At 42.7% G+C, this 17,821-nt stretch overlaps 1 protein-coding gene across 4 annotated transcripts in view; it reads left to right on the top strand.

Annotated features, from left to right (window-relative positions):
* Positions 1-17,821, top strand: part of ACSF3 (acyl-CoA synthetase family member 3) — a 111,812-nt gene that overhangs the window by 67,721 nt on the left and 26,270 nt on the right. For 3 of the 4 annotated variants that reach the window (XM_072117452.1, XM_072117450.1, XM_072117451.1), the window contains exons 2-4: positions 1,133-1,901; positions 4,353-4,508; positions 16,614-16,768. In XM_072117452.1, coding sequence (XP_071973553.1) covers positions 1,242-1,901; positions 4,353-4,508; positions 16,614-16,768 — 971 coding nt within the window. In that variant the 5' untranslated portion in view covers positions 1,133-1,241. The remainder of the gene's footprint in view (positions 1-1,132; positions 1,902-4,352; positions 4,509-16,613; positions 16,769-17,821) is intronic. The other variant, XM_072117453.1, reaches the window with a different exon arrangement.

Below are 17,821 nucleotides of genomic sequence, written 5' to 3'. Positions count from 1 at the left end.
CCTGGTGAGGCGGGGTGATTTGCCTAATTACATTACTTTGTACATTTGTTAATGCAATGTTAATGCATGTGTTAACAAAATGCATGTGTTAATGCATTGTTAACGCATGCGTTAACATCGCATTTGCAATGCGTTTTGTAAACGGAAACGTTAACAGTAATGCAATTAGGCAAATCGCTTCATCTCAGCTGTTGTAGTGCGCTTTAAAACTTAATGAAAAAGCAACTAAAGCGCAACGTGTGAACGCGCCCTCAGGGACAAGATTCTTGCCGGGATGTGGGCACTACTGTTGAGGTGGGGAAGCAAGGATTCCTAAGACCATATATGACTGTAATGCAGGGAACTCCATCCTTGGCATTGAGGTCTATCTGTGATACCAGACAGTCAGTGATCACGAACCAACCACATCTTTTGTGTGGGAGCTCTAAATAGTATTGAAAACTTTCAACAAAAAGTCCTGCAATCCCAGCTCTGTCCACCATGTAACAGACTCTACATCATATTGATGACCTAGGACCCATTCTATACTTGACTACCTTGTTTGTACTCTCAGATAGTTGGTATGTGCACTTTCTTTCCCTTTCTCTCCTTGTTCTGATATTTGTTTTCGGGAACTATTGTTATTTTTCTCAAAAGCAGTAAAGGAAATAAAAGTGAAATTATTGTGTATCAAATGTATATAAAGACAAACAATCCTTCATCTTAACAACATAGTCTAAACCTTTTGTGCATTGGGATAATTGATTTATTGAGCTGCTTCTGTGCACAATGTAATTATATTAACAGTGCAGATTCCACTACTGAGAACGCTCAATGACCTTGATGATTTTATACTTGTTACATACTTTTAACCTTCTTGTAAAAATGTTTTAAAAAAAAAAAATGTAAAAGATAAAGATTAACTGAAGGAAAAAGAAGAGGCATGAATCTATGTACATGTGTATGAAAGTATGTAACTAGAAGACTTTAGTGGTTGTAAATGTAGGCTGAGCAGCTCTTGGGCATAAACGGTTGTACTGACAAGTTACAAGCCTCTGCAGATGTAAAATAATAATTTATGTCAGTGTAATGTTCCTGACAAGTATTTTCATATGAAATAATATTTTTGTGATTTTTTTTTTTTTTTTTACAGTTCAGACGAATCACTTGACTTCAGTTGTTTAGAATGGTTCATTACAGGTCAGAACTGACCTTAAATCTTCACATTCTTTTCTTGTTTTAAGTCTCTGTTTCACCCTAATATGTGGAGCGAAATGGCTGGAGGATGTCGCCTCTTACTATCCCCTGTAAGAGTATACTGCATCCGTACTTTTACCTGCTCCCTACATACACCTGTGGGCAGCCAATCCCAGCCTTGTGCTCCAGTGTTTTATAAGGCTCCAGCCTATGGTATGAGAACAGCATTGGTTGACCAGTATGGACACCACAGTTACCAGGATTTATATCTCAGAAGCTTTGCGCTATCTAAAGAAATAACCTGTCTGCTTGGTAACCCCAGGAATGACATATCCCCAGAAAGAGTTTCCTTCCTCTGTCCTAATGATGCCTCCTATGTGGTATGTCAGTGGGCAGCATGGATGAGTGGTGCCATTGCAGTCCCGCTTTTTAAAAATCACCCACCTGTTGAGCTGGAATACATTTTGAAGGATTCCCAGAGTGCTTTGGTCATTGCAGAGGCAAAATACACAGATGTAATTGCTCCACTGACAGATAAGTTGGGGATTGCGAACATTACATTACCTCGTTGTCACCAGCACAGCACTAAAGAACCGCTGAACCATCTTGAACCCCATCATTTTGACCTGGATTGGAAAGAAAGGGGAGCCATGATCATTTATACTAGTGGAACCACTGGAAGACCAAAAGGTGTCCTCAGTACCCACAGTAACCTAAGTGCAATGGTAAGAACATAAAATTATTTTGGAAATTTGATAGGTAGGCTCCTTTATGCTGTAATGACAGAATTTACAGTTAGAAGCATGGTTGCTATTGTAATGGAGCCATAGGGAGCATAATCCTGATGGAGGTACGTTGGCGAGTGTATATCAGGGGTGCACAGCCTTTTTCGGTCTGAGGGCCTCATTGTCATACCACTACCCTTCAGGGAGCAGCACTTTTAACCAATACCTTAGATGCGCCAAAAACACAGCAGAGAGCAAATTCTTCTCAGAAACCACTAGTGCATAATACTGCATTTGTACAACAGGCCCCAGAGCATACTACAATACAGCACACAAACAAGATGATAATAATGATAATGGAAACTGTCTGAATCCATGCAGCAGGTAATAATTGTGAATAGCAGGTATTCATACTTATCATCTGCTGCACAGGAATGATGTAACTACTATAATACTGTCCCCTATGTACATAAATTTAACTACTATAATACTCTCCCCAATGCACAAGAATATAAGTACTGTAATATTGCCTCCTATGTACAAGAATATAACTACTATAATACTGCCCCTATGTACAAGAATACACCTACTATAATACTGTCCCCTATGTACAAGACTATAACTACTATAATACTGCCCCCTATGTACAAGAATATAACTACTATAATACTGCCCCCTATGTACAAGAATATAACTACTATAATACTGCCCCCTATGTACAAGGATTTAACTACTATAATACTGTCCCCTATGTACAAGACTATAACTACTATAATACTGCCCCCTATGTACAAGAATATAACTACTATAATACTGCCCCCTATGTACAAGGATATAACTACTATAATACTGCCCCCTATGTACAAGAATATAACTACTATAATACTGCCCCCTATGTACAAGGATATAACTACTATAATACTGCCCCCTATGTACAAGGATTTAACTACTATAATACTGTCCCCTATGTACAAGACTATAACTACTATAATACTGCCCCCTATGTACAAGAATATAACTACTATAATACTGCCCCCTATGTACAAGAATATTACTACTATAATACTGCCCCCTATGTACAAGAATATAACTACTATAATACTGCCCCTTATGTAGAAGAATATAACTACTATAATACTGCCCCTTATGTAGAAGAATATAACTACTATAATACTGCCCCCTATGTAGAAGAATATAACTACTATAATACTGCCCCCTATGTACAAGAATATTACTACTATAATTTTGCCCCCTATGTACAAGTATATAATTACTATTATTGTGCTCAATATGTACAAGAATATAACTACTATAATACTGCCCCCTATGTACAAGGATATAACTACTATAATACTGCCCCCTATGTACAAGGATTTAACTACTATAATACTGCCCCCTATGTACAAGGATTTAACTACTATAATACTGCCCCCTATGTACAAGAATATAACTACTATAATACTGCCCCCTATGTACAAGAATATAACTACTATAATACTGCCCCCTATGTACAAGAATATAACTACTATAATACTGCCCCCTATGTACAAGAATATAACTACTATAATACTGTCCCCTATGTACAAGAATATAACTACTATAATACTGCCGCCTATGTACAAGGATTTAACTACTATAATACTGCCCCCTATGTACAAGGATTTAACTACTATAATACTGCCCCCTATGTACAAGAATATAACTACTATAATACTGTCCCCTATGTACAAGAATATTACTACTATAATACTGCCCCCTATGTACAAGTATATAATTACTATTATTGTGCTCAATATGTACAAGAATATAACAACTATAATACTTCCTCTATTTGTACAAAAAAATAGTAACTGCTAACACTATATATTATAATACTGCTTCTATATACAAGAATATAACTACTATAAAATCTCCTCCTCCCCCCCCATAGGTCTAAAAAGCAAGCCCTCCCCCAGGTCTAGTCCTTCATCCTCCTCACACAGATTATAACCCCCCCCCCCCCATAACTGTCAGTAGCCCTCTTACCTGGCTGCTGTATATTGGAGAAGCCAGTGGGTGATGATTACATCATGACAGGTACTTTGGCTGGACGGCCATTACAGCTGTATTTGTGATTAGAAATACTGCTGCTAGCAACTCGCGTAGTGGTCCTGAAGCACAATACTGTGTGCTTACTGCACACATTTTATTTCATTTTGCCCGTGAATCACAGCAAAAATGCAATGAATTTGGGACCCTGCTTCTGCACTGGGTGCTGCAGGCAGCAGGGTGGGGGGCCACAACCTGAGTCTTTGCAGGCCACATGCGGACGGTGGGTTGTGCGCCACTGGTGTATTTTAAGGTGGAAATGGGTACCATTATTTAATTTTATACCAAAGAGCTTTCATTTAATTTTAGCCCTAGAATGACTTTTTCCTCTTTTCCATCCTAAGCCTCTTCACTTCTATACAGGTAACTGCTCTGGTTGATGAATGGTCGTGGACTAAATCTGACTGCATTTTGCATGTTCTGCCGCTCCATCATGTTCATGGAGTGGTCAATAAGCTGGTTTGTCCCCTTTGGGTAGGAGCTACTTGTGTCATGCTCCCTGAATTCTCTCCAAAAAAGGTAAGAATCTGAGAAGCGCTACTTAAAGTGTACTAAATATTGACTGCATTTAAAGAAACTGTAAACTTAAAGGGATCCTTTCATCTCATCCTTGGCTACAAAAAGTACCTTCTAGATAAGATAATTTAGTACTGGTGTCTCAATGTTCCTAGTGTGGTTATGGGGGGAGGGGGGGGTTCTACGTTGCATATTTTATTCCTTGTGATTTCTTTTATGTATTCAGTCAAGGGGGCAGGATAGCTTATGGATTTATTCAAGCTCCCCTGCCTTTTCACAACCACAATGGGGCACATTTACATACCCGGTCACTGGAGTTCACTGAAAGTGCATTGTCCAACTATAATGCACTGTGCGGCAATTCACTAATATTGTGTGCCTGAAATCATGAATGTGTCGTTTCCCCGCTCAGGTCTGACAGAGTTCACCATCTTTTTTGTGGTGCATCTTAGGGCTAGGGCTTGTGAGACAATACGTGCTCAGGCCAAATCAGTCGGACAGTCCAACGGCACGCCCCCTAAATTGTGTCACATGGAAGCCAGCGCAGCTGCGACACATAAAGGGTTGCGTACACCACAGTCCCAGCACCCAAACATTTTAAATACCTGTGCAAGCCCTGTAAGCCCCGAAAAAGCTGCAAAGTCCGACAAAAGTGATCCCTAAACCCACCTCTATGCTCTACTTTAATCTCCATGTCACTGCGAGACTGTTTGAAATTCCTGTATGTGTGCAGTGCGCCTGTTCTGGGCCAATTAGATGTGTTGCCTTTATGTGCCACGCTCCCTGTAATCTAGCATTTCAGACTCGGAGAGAATGTTGTCAACATGCAGAGAACACTTATCTTCTTCTTATCGTTTGTTATGTAGGCTTATACATTGACATAACAATTGGGCATCAGTATATCGCAAATAGCCATCAGTGGGATAGAAAATAGCTGTTCAAAGATCTTCAGGTCCACCCAGACTCTTAATCAGAATCATATCTATGACTATGGGTCCGGGTGCACCTGAAATGCATAAGATATTTAGAAATCTGCTGGTAATATACAGATGCCTATTTAGTAGAAAAAAAATAACACTTTAACCCCTTATTGACTACAATATCTAGCCATTAAGGGTACGTCTTCTGACATGCCGCTTTATTTAATAATAATTAAATAGAATAAAAGTCCCCTAAGCACCCCAGTTACGTATACAATTTAAAACACAAAAAAGCAGGCATATTTGGTATCACTGTGTCCCTATTAATCTGTACAATAAATCGAAATTAATATTGAACCCGCTCGGTGAACGACGTTAAAAAAACACAAAATACGCCCCGTAATTTACAATTTTTCATCAAATACCTTCAATGAAAATGTTCTAAAAATTGATTAAAAAAAGATATGCACCCTAATATAATACGACTGAAAAGAACAACTCTTTTCTCAAAAAATAAGCCCTCAACCAGAAGTCACTGGGTGCTGGTTCATAGAAACACATATGCGATCGGGGGGTGTAACTAAATGGAGTCAAATTGATATGTGTAACCCCACCCTTAGGCCCCTTTCACACAAAGTATGGCGTCTGCTACGGCTGCATCACAGCCCCCATACATGTCTATGGCACCCCGTCACGGTGCGGTGACCACACACTACGATAGGGCTTAACTTTTGTCCGTGAGAAAACCCTATTAAATATCTACATTTCTGTTTTTTTTTGTCAAGATGTGGTGCAGAGTGTACATTAATGTGCAAAAAAAACAACTTTTTCATATCGTCCCCATGACGGCCCCACTGGAGGTTGCTTCCCCTTCCTCTGTAGGGACAGGAAATTGAGAGCATTAAATAGCCCCTCCCTCAACCTCCCACCAGTGTTTTTCCTGTCCCTACAGCGATAAGGTTGAGAGTAAAAACCTCTCTCTCCTCCGGGGGGGGGGGGGGGGGGGGAAGAGGTGGAATCTCGTACCTCTCATGGGTGCTTGTTTTCCTGCGGCTTCCCTCGTCCGGCCTCCTCGTGAGTCCTACTTGGGGTCTCCAGGTCCCGGATTGCCATTTTTGTCTCCTGTGGACGAGCAGAAGGCAGCAGGCAGTGCCGGCAGAGCTGGAAGTGACGTCAGAGACCTCAGCGTCTCTGCCTAGGAGACAGGCCGTTAAAGATTACGTCAGACGCCGGAGGGCAAGTGAGGAGAAGTCCCCACCGAGTCTGCAAGTCTGCTGAGGTCTATGTGGAACAGTGAATATCCCAGCATGGAAAAGGCTGAATTCTGTTCCTTAACCCTGGGCTCTGTAAGTAGGACATTAGCTGAACGCCAATAGGTTTTGGCACTATATGCTTCTTGGAGTCGGCTTCTAATAAGCAATACTCCTTTTCTTTTTCTAACAACAAGAGAAGGATATTCCTGTAAACGAAAAATCAAAAGTTTTTGATAAAGAAAAACCTAAGAAGTCACCATCCAAACGTTGCCACATTTGTAACACAAAATTGGATATTGCGTATAAGAAAAGTTTATGTAAAGATTGTTTGGACAAAGTGTTAAAAGAGGAAAAGTCATCGTTTATGGATGAATTGCGTGTTGTTATGCGTGAAGAGATTAGGGCATCAAGAAGCCCACCGCATAAAACAGTCAGACAGAACCCTGTATGTCTGGATTCAGATGACGAGCAGCCCTCTTGTTCTTATGAGTTAGACATGGAAGAACAGGATATGGTGACGCAGCAATCGATACCAAATGACCCCAAATATTTGTTTCCTAATGAGGATTTGGATGGGCTGATCAAAGCGTTAAGGGACACCTTGAATATTGAAGACACCATAGAGGAGAGGTCTGTAGTAGATGAATTGTTTGGTGGATTAAGGAGAAAGAGATTTTTCCTGTTATTGAAAGCTTGAAGGATCTTATCCAGGATGAATGGAAGGAACCGGAGAAGCGTATAACAATTCCTAAGGAGTTTAAAAACCGTCTGCTATTTGATCCAGAAGAAACAAAAATCTGGGATAGTGTGCCTAAGGTTGACATCCCTATAGCTAAGGTGGTCAAGAAAACCGCTTTACCATTTGAAGATTCCACCCAGCTAAAAGATGCCATGGACCGTAATTCAGATTGTTTGCTCAAGAAAGCTTGGGAAACTTCTATGGCAATTCTAAAAACTAATATTACTACTACCTCTGTATCCCGTACTCTGTTCTTTTGGCTAGGTCAGCTGGAGGATCACGTTAGAGAAGGCACGTCTAGAGAAGAAATTCTAGACTCTATTCCGTTATTAAGATCAGCAGCGGCTTTTCTGGCAGATGCCTCAGCCGAAACCATTCGGTTTTCAGCAAGAGAAGCTGCACTATCTAATGCAACTAGAAGAGCCCTTTGGTTGAGGTAATGGTCTGGAGACGTACGTTCTAAAGCCAAACTATGTAACCTGCCTTTTTCGGGTGATTTTTTTGTTTGGGCCAGAGTTGGATGAAATCCTAGCTAAATCAGCGGATAAAAAGAAAGAATTCCCGGAGGCCAAACAACAACCCAAGAAGCAGTTTTTTCGGAACTTTCGTCCCACTAAAGAACAGCCAAGATTCGGGAACAAGCAGACCTGGAAACACGCGTACTGGAATACAGCTAAAGGAAGGAAGAATAAGTCCTTTCTTTTCGGTGCCTAAAGTAAACAAGAGAAAGAACAATGACGCCAGAGTGGGGGGGAAGATTGAAAAATTCTCTCCCGCATTGGAAAAATATAACATCAAACAGGTGGGTACTCTCTATAATCGAAGATGGCTATTTTATATAGTTTGTGTCACCACCTCCTCATCGATTTATCCTATCCAGGCAACCATCGAACAGACTAACATGCCACCTTTGGAAGGAGGTATCCGACCTGTTAAAGTTGAACGTCATCTGTCCAGTCCATCCAGAAGAAAGAGGTACGGGTCATTACTCACCTTTTGTTTTTAATAAAAAAGCCAAATGGAGCTTTCAGATTGATCACAAATTTGAAATATTTAAACAAGTGGGTAACCTATGTCAAATTCAAAATGGAATCAATAAAATCTACTACGCCTTTGATACCTTACAAAGCTTTTTTATGTACCTTGGATCTCAAGGATGTCTATTATCACGTGCCTATCCACACAAAATACTTAAGATTTGCTGTATTATCTTCCTCTGGGGAAGAATTTCATTTTCAGTTTACTGCATTGCCTTTTGGTCTCTCCTCAGCCCCCCGGGTCTTTACCAAGGTCATGGCGGAGGCAGTAAAATATCTCCGAACGGAAGAAATCTGCGTGGTTCCATACTTAGACGACTTCCTACTAATAGGAGATTCAATAAGTCATCTAGAAATCCAAAAGGATACAACAGTAGAAGTTTTACAATCCTTGGAATGGATCATAAATTTAGAAAAATCAGATTTAATTCCGAGTCACATAAAAGAATTTTTAGGAGTATCTTTAAATTCTCTAACACAGACCTCTTATCTTCCACAAGAAAAGATGGAACATCTTCTTGGGAAAATCAAGAAATTCGAGAAGAGGAAGTCTGTGTCAGTAAGGACAGCTATGAGTCTGCTGGGGACCATGACGTCATGCATCCAGAGTGTGGCCTGGTGCCAAAATCACTCAAGAACATTGCAGTCATGGATTCTTGCAAAATGGGACAGCAACCATCATCATCTACATTGGCCATTGATAATCCCCTCAAAAGTGAAGAAATCACTAAGTTGGTGGAGGAATCTCAGGAATCTGCAAAAAGGCGTAAATTGGGTCCAATGGCCGTTAACTCAGATTCAAACAGACGCCAGCAGCTCCGGATGGGGGGCTCTCCTTCCAGGCAAATATGTTCAGGGTTACTGGACCTGGGAAGTAGCACAGACCTCTTCAAACGAAAGAGAACTAAGAGCGGTCCTGAACACTCTAAAATCCTGTGCCAACGAGCTGAAAGGTCACCATGTGAAAGTTATGTCGGACAACACCACCACGGTCGCCTATCTAAGAAGACGGGGAGGTACCAGGTCAAAAAGACTACTGAAAATATCACATCAAATATTTTTGTGGGCAGAGGAAAATATCCAGTCGATTTCGGCCATCCATCTGAGGGGCTCAGAGAATATAGTAGCAGATTACCTCAGCCGGTCTCAAATCCTTCCCCACGAATGGAGCCTGAACGAGGAAGTCTTCCAAGAAATCGTTTTAAGATGGGGACTGCCGGACATCGACCTGTTTGCCTCGGGGAAAAATTCCAAAGTGAAAAAGTTCTTCTCCTTGAACCCAAGGGAAGTTCCCTGGGGACTAGATGCATTTTCACAGACCTGGAACCAAGACCTAGTGTATGCTTTTCCTCCGATTCCATTGATAAATAAAGTGTTTGTTGCAAAAGCTGCTAGTCAGTCCAACCAAGCTCATCTTAGTAACACCTTTTTGGCCAAAGAGAAATTGGTTCCCAATTCAACAGAAATTGGCGATAGACTTTCTTTTTATCCTGCCCAGGAGGCCGGACCTTCTACATCAGGGACCAGTCCTGCATCAGAACCCAGGGTTTCTTAACCTAGCAGCCTGGATCCTGAAAGCACCTTCTTAAGATCAAAAGGCTTATCATATAAGGTAACAAGAACCTTAAGGGATAGTAGAAAACCAGTAACCCATGCTATATATTTTAAAATATGGAAAAAGTTTTGTTCCTGGTCAAAAGATATGCCTAACCAGGATTCCCCAAACATCTGTCAGATTCTTGATTTTCTGCAGGAGGGGTTTGAGAAGGGACTACGACCTAGCACCTTGAAAGTCCAGGTTTCGGCCCTGAGCGCCTACTTCGATACAGCGCTAGCAGAACACAGGTGGGTAAAGAGGTTCTTTCAAGCCTGTTCACGCTTACGTCCTACTGTTAAAGTGTCTTCCCCTCAGTGGGATCTATCTCTAGTCCTGGACACTTTAACTATGGGGCCCTTTGAGCCAATCTACCCCAGTAATATGCGTTTTATGACACTAAAAACCACCTTTTTAATCGCCATTACATCAGCTAGAAGACTGGGCGAGTTACAGGCCTTGTCTATTTGTGAACCCTATTTATCTGTATCAGAAGATAGGATCACGCTTAGACTTGACAGAAATTTTTTACCAAAAATTGTCTCTAATTTCCATAGGAACCAGGAAATAGTCTTACCCACGTTTTGCCATCATCCAAAAAATCCTGTTGAAGAAAAGTGGCATCTACTGGATGTAAGACGTGCTGTTCTTAAGTATCTCGAAGCATCCAATTCTTGGAGAAAAGATTTAAATTTATTAATTCAATTTGCAGGAAGGAATAAAGGCAAGAAAGCTTCAAAAGCCACTATTGGACGTTGGATTACGGATACCATCAAAGAATGCTATAGAATTAAAGGTGTTCCACTACCACTCTCAGTTAAAGCCCATTCCACTAGGGCCATGTCTACATCTTGGGCTGCGAGAGGAGGAAATCTGCAAAGCCGCTACATGGAGTACAAATGTCACATTTGCAAAGCACTATAGGCTAAATGTCTTGGCTTCCAGAGATCTGGCATTCGGACGAAAAGTGCTTCAGGCTGTAGTCCCTCCCTAACTGGGCATAAATTTGGTATGTCTCCAGTGGGGCCGTCATGGGGACCATATGGAAAAAAGGAATTAGTCCTCACCGGTAATTCGGTTTCCATAAGTCCACCATGACGGCCCTGATATTTCCCTCCCATGTGTATAAAAGTGTTTTCTTTTTTTTGGATCTTTACCTATGTATGTGAAATTTCACATACTAAATAAAATTGTGTTGAAACCTATACTGGTGTAGTTATCTGATAAACACTGGTGGGAGGTTGAGGCAGGGGCTATTTAATGCTCTCAATTTCCTGTCCCTACAGAGGAAGGGGAAGCAACCTCCAGTGGGGCTGTCCTGGTAGACTTATGGAAACCGAATTATCAGGAATATCCTTCTCTTGTTGTTAGAAAAAGAAAAGGAGTATTGCTTATTAGAAGCCGACTCCAAGAAGCATATAGTGCCAAAACCTATTGGCGTTCAGCTAATGTCCTACTTACAGAGCCCAGGGTTAAGGAACAGAATTCAGCCTTTTCCATGCTGGGATATTCACTGTTCCACATAGACCTCAGCAGACTTGCAGACTCGGTGGGGACTTCTCCTCACTTGCCCTCCGGCGTCTGACGTCAGCTTTAACGGCCTGTCTCCTAGGCAGAGACGCTGAGGTCTCTGACGTCACTTCCAGCTCTGCCGGCACTGCCTGCTGCCTTCTGCTCGTCCACAGGAGACAAAAATGGCAATCCGGGACCTGGAGACCCCAAGTAGGACTCACGAGGAGGCCGGACGAGGGAAGCCGCAGGAAAACAAGCACCCATGAGAGGTACGAGATTCCACCTCTTCCCCCCCCCCCCCCCGGAGGAGAGAGAGGTTTTTACTCTCAACCTTATCGCTGTAGGGACAGGAAAAACACTGGTGGGAGGTTGAGGCAGGGGCTATTTAATGCTCTCAATTTCCTGTCCCTACAGAGGAAGGGGAAGCAACCTCCAGTGGGGCTGTCATGGTGGACTTATGGAAACCGAATTACCGGTGAGGACTAATTCCTTTTTTTTGATCTTACCAATTGACTGTAATGAAACAAAGAGTGAAAAATTTTAAGGGGTCTGAATATTTTCAGTACCCACTGTACATTCATGTGCAAGGGGTCTTACAGTATACTTCCTCTTAAAATATTCATTATTCCTTGTAATCTTGGCCTCATTTGCCTTGCTTTGCCAATTAAAAGCTTGTCTGGCCTTGATCTGTGGGATGACCATTATGTGTGGCGTAAACACTCGGTGTACATTTTACAGCATTTGTCTTCTCATCCAGCTGCGTTGAATTAAGAGGTAGCTGGGTGGTTTTGATGTCTCTCTCGGCCGCAGTAAAGCATGTTAATACTTGCAGTGTTTCAGGGAGAATTGTTGAGGAGCAGCGGTGTGAAGAACACGGAGGAGGGGAGCCGAGACTATTAAGAGCTCTGGGAAATATAAAGCCTAGAGTTTTATACAAGTACTCTGAGGGCATCTGTGAGCTGAGGCGGCAGAGATTCACCTTTAATCAGTCCAGTGCAGACTTCTGCTCATGGCACAGGGCAGCACCGGGTCGATCTGTCAGCCTCTGTTAGCAGTCTCATAGGATAGCGGTAGAGAAGTAATGAGGAGTTTATGCATGTACAAAATATATTTAGTCAGCTTATATACATACAGTATCCTTATACCCTATAGGTAAACCCATTGTGACATGGCTACAGGTATATTCACTTCCACTTAAATAATATTTTCACTCATGGTGGATGGTTTGTTCTTGCTCGCATTGGCAGTACAGTTACTAAAACTTCTGTGCTTTAGTTATGCCATGTGTCTTCCCCACAGGACTTTCCTACTGTAAAACTGCCAGATTTGCTAACATTCGGTGTGTTCTTAGACAGACCTGGCGCCTGCAGCCGGCTAACCTGGGCAAGTGCCAGGGCCCAAGGGTGCTGGAGGCAAGTGCCGGGCCCCCGGATCAATTGTACCAGTGTCGCTTTAAGACACTGGTATAAATGATCACCATCCGGCTTGTCTGGCAGAATCCAAAATTCACCTTACCTCGTTCCCCCGAAGCGGTGCTCCACACTGTATCCGATGGCTCTGAAGCTGGCGCACATGATGGTGTCATTGGATCACGTGTGCCAGCTTCAGAGTCGGCGCATACAGCGGGCACATCCGAAGAAAGAAATCAGCTGTTCCTCTGCTACTTCGGGGGAACAAGGAAATGTGAGTTTTTTTGGTCAGGGGGAGGGGGCCAGTGTGGCTACAGGGGGAAAGGGGCAGTGTGGCTACAGGGGGAAAGGGGCAGTGTGGCTACAGGGGGAAAGGGGCAGTATGGCTACGGGGCAGGGGGGCAGTGTGGCTACGGGGCAGGGGGGCAGTGTGGCTACATTGGGAGGGGGCAGTGTGGCTACATTGGGAGGGGGGCAGTGTGGCTACATTGGGAGGGGGGGCAGTGTGGCTACATTGGGAGGGGGGCAGTGTGGCTACATTGGGAGGGGGGCAGTGTGGCTACATTGGGAGGGGGGCAGTGTGGCTACACTGGGAGGGGGGCAGTGTGGCTACACTGGGAGGGGGCAGTGTGGCTACACTGGGAGGGGGGCCGTGTGGCTACACTGGGAGGGGGGCCGTGTGGCTACACTGGGAGGGGGGCCGTGTGGCTACACTGGGAGGGGGGCCGTGTGGCTACACTGGGAGGGGGGCCGTGTGGCTACACTGGGAGGGGGGCCGTGTGGCTACACTGGGAGGGGGGCCGTGTGGCTCCACTGGGAGGGGGGCCGTGTGGCTCCACTGGGAGGGGGGCCGTGTGGCTCCACTGGGAGGGGGGCCGTGTGGCTCCACTGGGAGGGGGGCCGTGTGGCTCCACTGGGAGGGGGGCCGTGTGGCTCCACTGGGAGGGGGGCCGTGTGGCTCCACTGGGAGGGGGGCCGTGTGGCTCCACTGGGAGGGGGGCCGTGTGGCTCCACTGGGAGGGGGGCCGTGTGGCTCCACTGGGAGGGGGGCCGTGTGGCTCCACTGGGAGGGGGGCCGTGTGGCTCCACTGGGAGGGCGGCCGTGTGGCTATGTAGGGCGGTGACAGTGTGGCTACTGGAGGGGATACCCACTAAAGCTCTGTTGCCCAGGGGCCTACTAAAACCTGGGCCTGGGCCTGGCCCTGTTCATAGAGCAGGTGTACGCTTCTTAAACAATTGAGATGAGAAGAAGGTATGAGAAGATTGCCTCCCCCCATCCTCACTGCTTGATCAGTATTCTCTCTAGCGTTCAGTAATTTATTAGGCAATGGCTTGCTACTATGGGGTGCCGTTTGTTCACAATGTATTTTGTGCAACAAAATGCGTTCAGTGGCTCAAAATAAATTTAGTGATCACAGAATTCATACTATGGACACAGAATTGAAAGTTGTAATCACAAAATATGTTTTATGTTCACTGAAGTAATATTTGTCAACCCAAATTGCCTTTTGTCATTACAAAAATGAATTTTTGTCTACACAAAATCAATTAACTTTTACAGAATGCACAAATGAAAATTTTGTTATGCAGTCTTTTATGTGTGGACAGAATGTATTTTGTCTCACAAAATATAATTGTTTGACTACAAATTGTTATTACGATTTTGTGTCACCTACTATTATTTTGTCATACAGAATTAATTTTGTGATACAAGATTTACAAAATGCATTTTGTTAGAGAATTTATTCTATTGCACAAAATTCACAAAATGTATTTTTTTTTTTTTTTTTTTTTTATTATTATACAAAAATACAAATATATAAACAGGTATAGACAGTACAGACAGACATATACAAAAACTCTTTTTAAATCTTTTTGCGGCTGCATCCTGGGAGGGGCAGCGTTTTACTCTCAAGTTTTAGAGGTGACAAGAATTTTAGATTTCAATTTTCCATTCGAGATAAACGTGACCATTTGTTAAATATTGTGGGCTGAACACTTTAGGGTATCTTTCGAGAGCCAGACTCATTTTACTGAAAAAGGGGACTTCTCCCATATATCCCATTTTTCTTTCGTTCTGCAAACATGCGTGTAATTTGAGGCCATCATAATTTCATAATGCCTATACATGTTTACTCTGTTGCAAACTTCTGTTAGCTTTAATTTTTGTGCCGTCTTCCAGTTTGCAGCTATACATAGCCTTGCTGCAATCAGGATATACGTAATAATCCATCTCTGGGACATTGGGAATTTATCAGTCCCTAAATGTAAAAGGGCTAACTGAGGGGGAATATCATTCTGTGCTTGTGTGACAGTGTTAATCAGGTCCCCTATTTGTGACCAAAATGAGGTTAATTTAGGGCATGACCACCACATATGAACTTGGTCTCCTTTAATACGGCATCCCCGCCAGCAGAGAGGAGAAGACGTACCTCCTTTGGATAGTCTGTCTGGTGTGAGATACCATCTCATATGCATCTTTTTTATTTGTTCTAAGTGGTTTATGCATGGCGAACACTGAGCTGTCCATCTAAATGTTTTTGCCCACTGCTCCTCGTCCCATTCTGCATTCAAGTCCGACTCCCATTTTTTCATGTAGCTCAGCTTGTCTGTTATCCCCCGTAAATTAAGAATATTATATGCTATTGATATACCCCTTACTTTTCTCTCAGGGGGCTCAAATAATTTTTTCAGGGGGTACAGTAATTTTTTCAGGGGGTACAGTCAAAATGTATTCTGTGACACTGTTGCAATATTCTCTAATAAATTTATGAACGGGCCTTCATTACAAAATCAGTAAATAAGTGAATTCTGCACACTGTTCCTCCAGTACACAATGGGGCTCATTTACTAAGGGTCCGCACTATCGTCGGAATACCCAACGATTTCCATGTTGTGCCGCATTTAGAAAGGGTTTTTGGCCACTTGTTTGAGAGTGTAGATATACACAACTTTCCACAAAGAGACCACTTTTTCTGTGTGGAAATATGTGGGCATCCACAATCAATAGACACCCTGTGTGTTAAATTAACACCCTACTGTCACTACAACACTCCATCTCAAATCTAACAAGATGTCAAAGGTTTTTTAACGTTATACTTACTGATCCCTAAAGTGTACAAAGCTAACATCATCCAATAAAGTTCTACTGAGACATACATATGACCAATAGAAATCTACTGTGTACAACATAAACATAGAACAAACTGTGTAATACTCGTGGACAACACAGCTGATACCACTGAGCATATGCATTATATGAGAGAGGGTGCCTCTCGTTTTTGGTATACCTGGGAATACCTATACCTATACACACTAAGACCAGCAATTCTGTATTTTTTAATAAACTTTCTACTTCACTCAGACCTATTTTCAATTTTATATGAAATAAACGAATAAAAGTTAAACTTTAATTACTTGGATATGTTGATTCACAGGTTGTTGATTTTAAAAAAAGAGGACATCGATTACAAATATGAGAGGTTTTACAGGGTGCCTCGGTCAGTGTCTGGTTCTATGAGTAATTGTCCCTGGTTTATCATGCTTGTTTTTGATGGTAGATTTTCTTTAATCATATAAATATACAAGGGAAATAATAGACCTTTTTTCATCGCACAATTAACATGTTGTCATCTTTTCTGTAGGTATGGGAGCACTTTCTGAACACAGACTTACGCTCTATCAATGTCTTCATGGCCGTACCCACCATTTACAGTAAACTGATTGAGTACTATGACAGCCATTTAGCAAAGACTGGCGTTAAGGACTTTATAAAGGCAGTATGTCAACAGAAGTTCAGGTATAGATGTAATGATTCCCACTGTGTCAAATCAGATTTAAGTGTCTAAGAACCAAAAGATGATGTTGAGAAAAGGAGAGCATGGTTTCTTTATTATATTGTGAATACACTATAAAAGTTTGTGGTTTAAGGTTTCGGTTTAATTAAAAATACCTCTCAGGGTTCAATGAATAGGAGTCATGTTTTCAATGAAAGAGTTGAACCACTGGTGGATTAAGTGTCCCATGTGACATGACTAGGGCCCCGCAGCATCCAAAACAACATGTGACGGATGTTAGGACTTAAGTACTACTCTATATCCTCTATATGCTTAATCTTGTACTGTTCATAAAAGTAATATAATGATGAACTTCAATCGTGCTCATATAACCTATCTATGTAGGAAAGCCAATCACCATCCCTAACTGCATGAAACCATCCACCCGACTACGTCCAGACGAGATCCCCCAGACAGTGTAGGGGATGTGGATGCTGCCCCAGCGCTCTGCAGCTGAACTCCCCCTCATACTGTATAATACTCACGTGTAAGCCAAGGCTCCTAATTTTACCACAAAAAAAAAACACCGGGAAAAGTTATTGACTGGAGTATAAGTCCTAGAGGTAGGATATGCAGTCGCTATTCTAATAAAACGTCCACCCGCAGAGTCTCCCATTACAGAAATGTCCACCAACAGAATCCCCCATTACAGAAATGTCCACCAGCAGAGTCCCCCATTACAGAAATGTCCACCAGCAGGGTCATCCCTATACAGAAATGTCCACCAGCAGGGTCATCCCTATACAGAAATGTCCACCAGCAGGGTCATCCCTATACAGAAATGTCCACCAGCAGGGTCATGCCTATACAGAAATGTCCACCAGCAAGGTCATGCCTATACAGAAATGTCCACCAGCAGGGTCATGTCTATACAGCAATGTCCACCAGCAGGGTCATGCCTATACAGCAATGTCCACCAGCAGGGTCATGCCTATACAGCAATGTCCACCAGCAGGGTCATGCCTATACAGCAATGTCCACCAGCAGGGTCATGCCTATACAGCAATGTCCTCCAG

This window comes from Engystomops pustulosus, chromosome 7 (assembly GCF_040894005.1).
Source record: "Engystomops pustulosus chromosome 7, aEngPut4.maternal, whole genome shotgun sequence".
In the NCBI taxonomy this organism is placed as follows: Eukaryota; Metazoa; Chordata; class Amphibia; order Anura; family Leptodactylidae; genus Engystomops; species Engystomops pustulosus.
The sequence above is the reverse complement of the archived record's forward strand: the minus strand, read 5'-3'. Positions and strand labels throughout refer to the sequence as shown.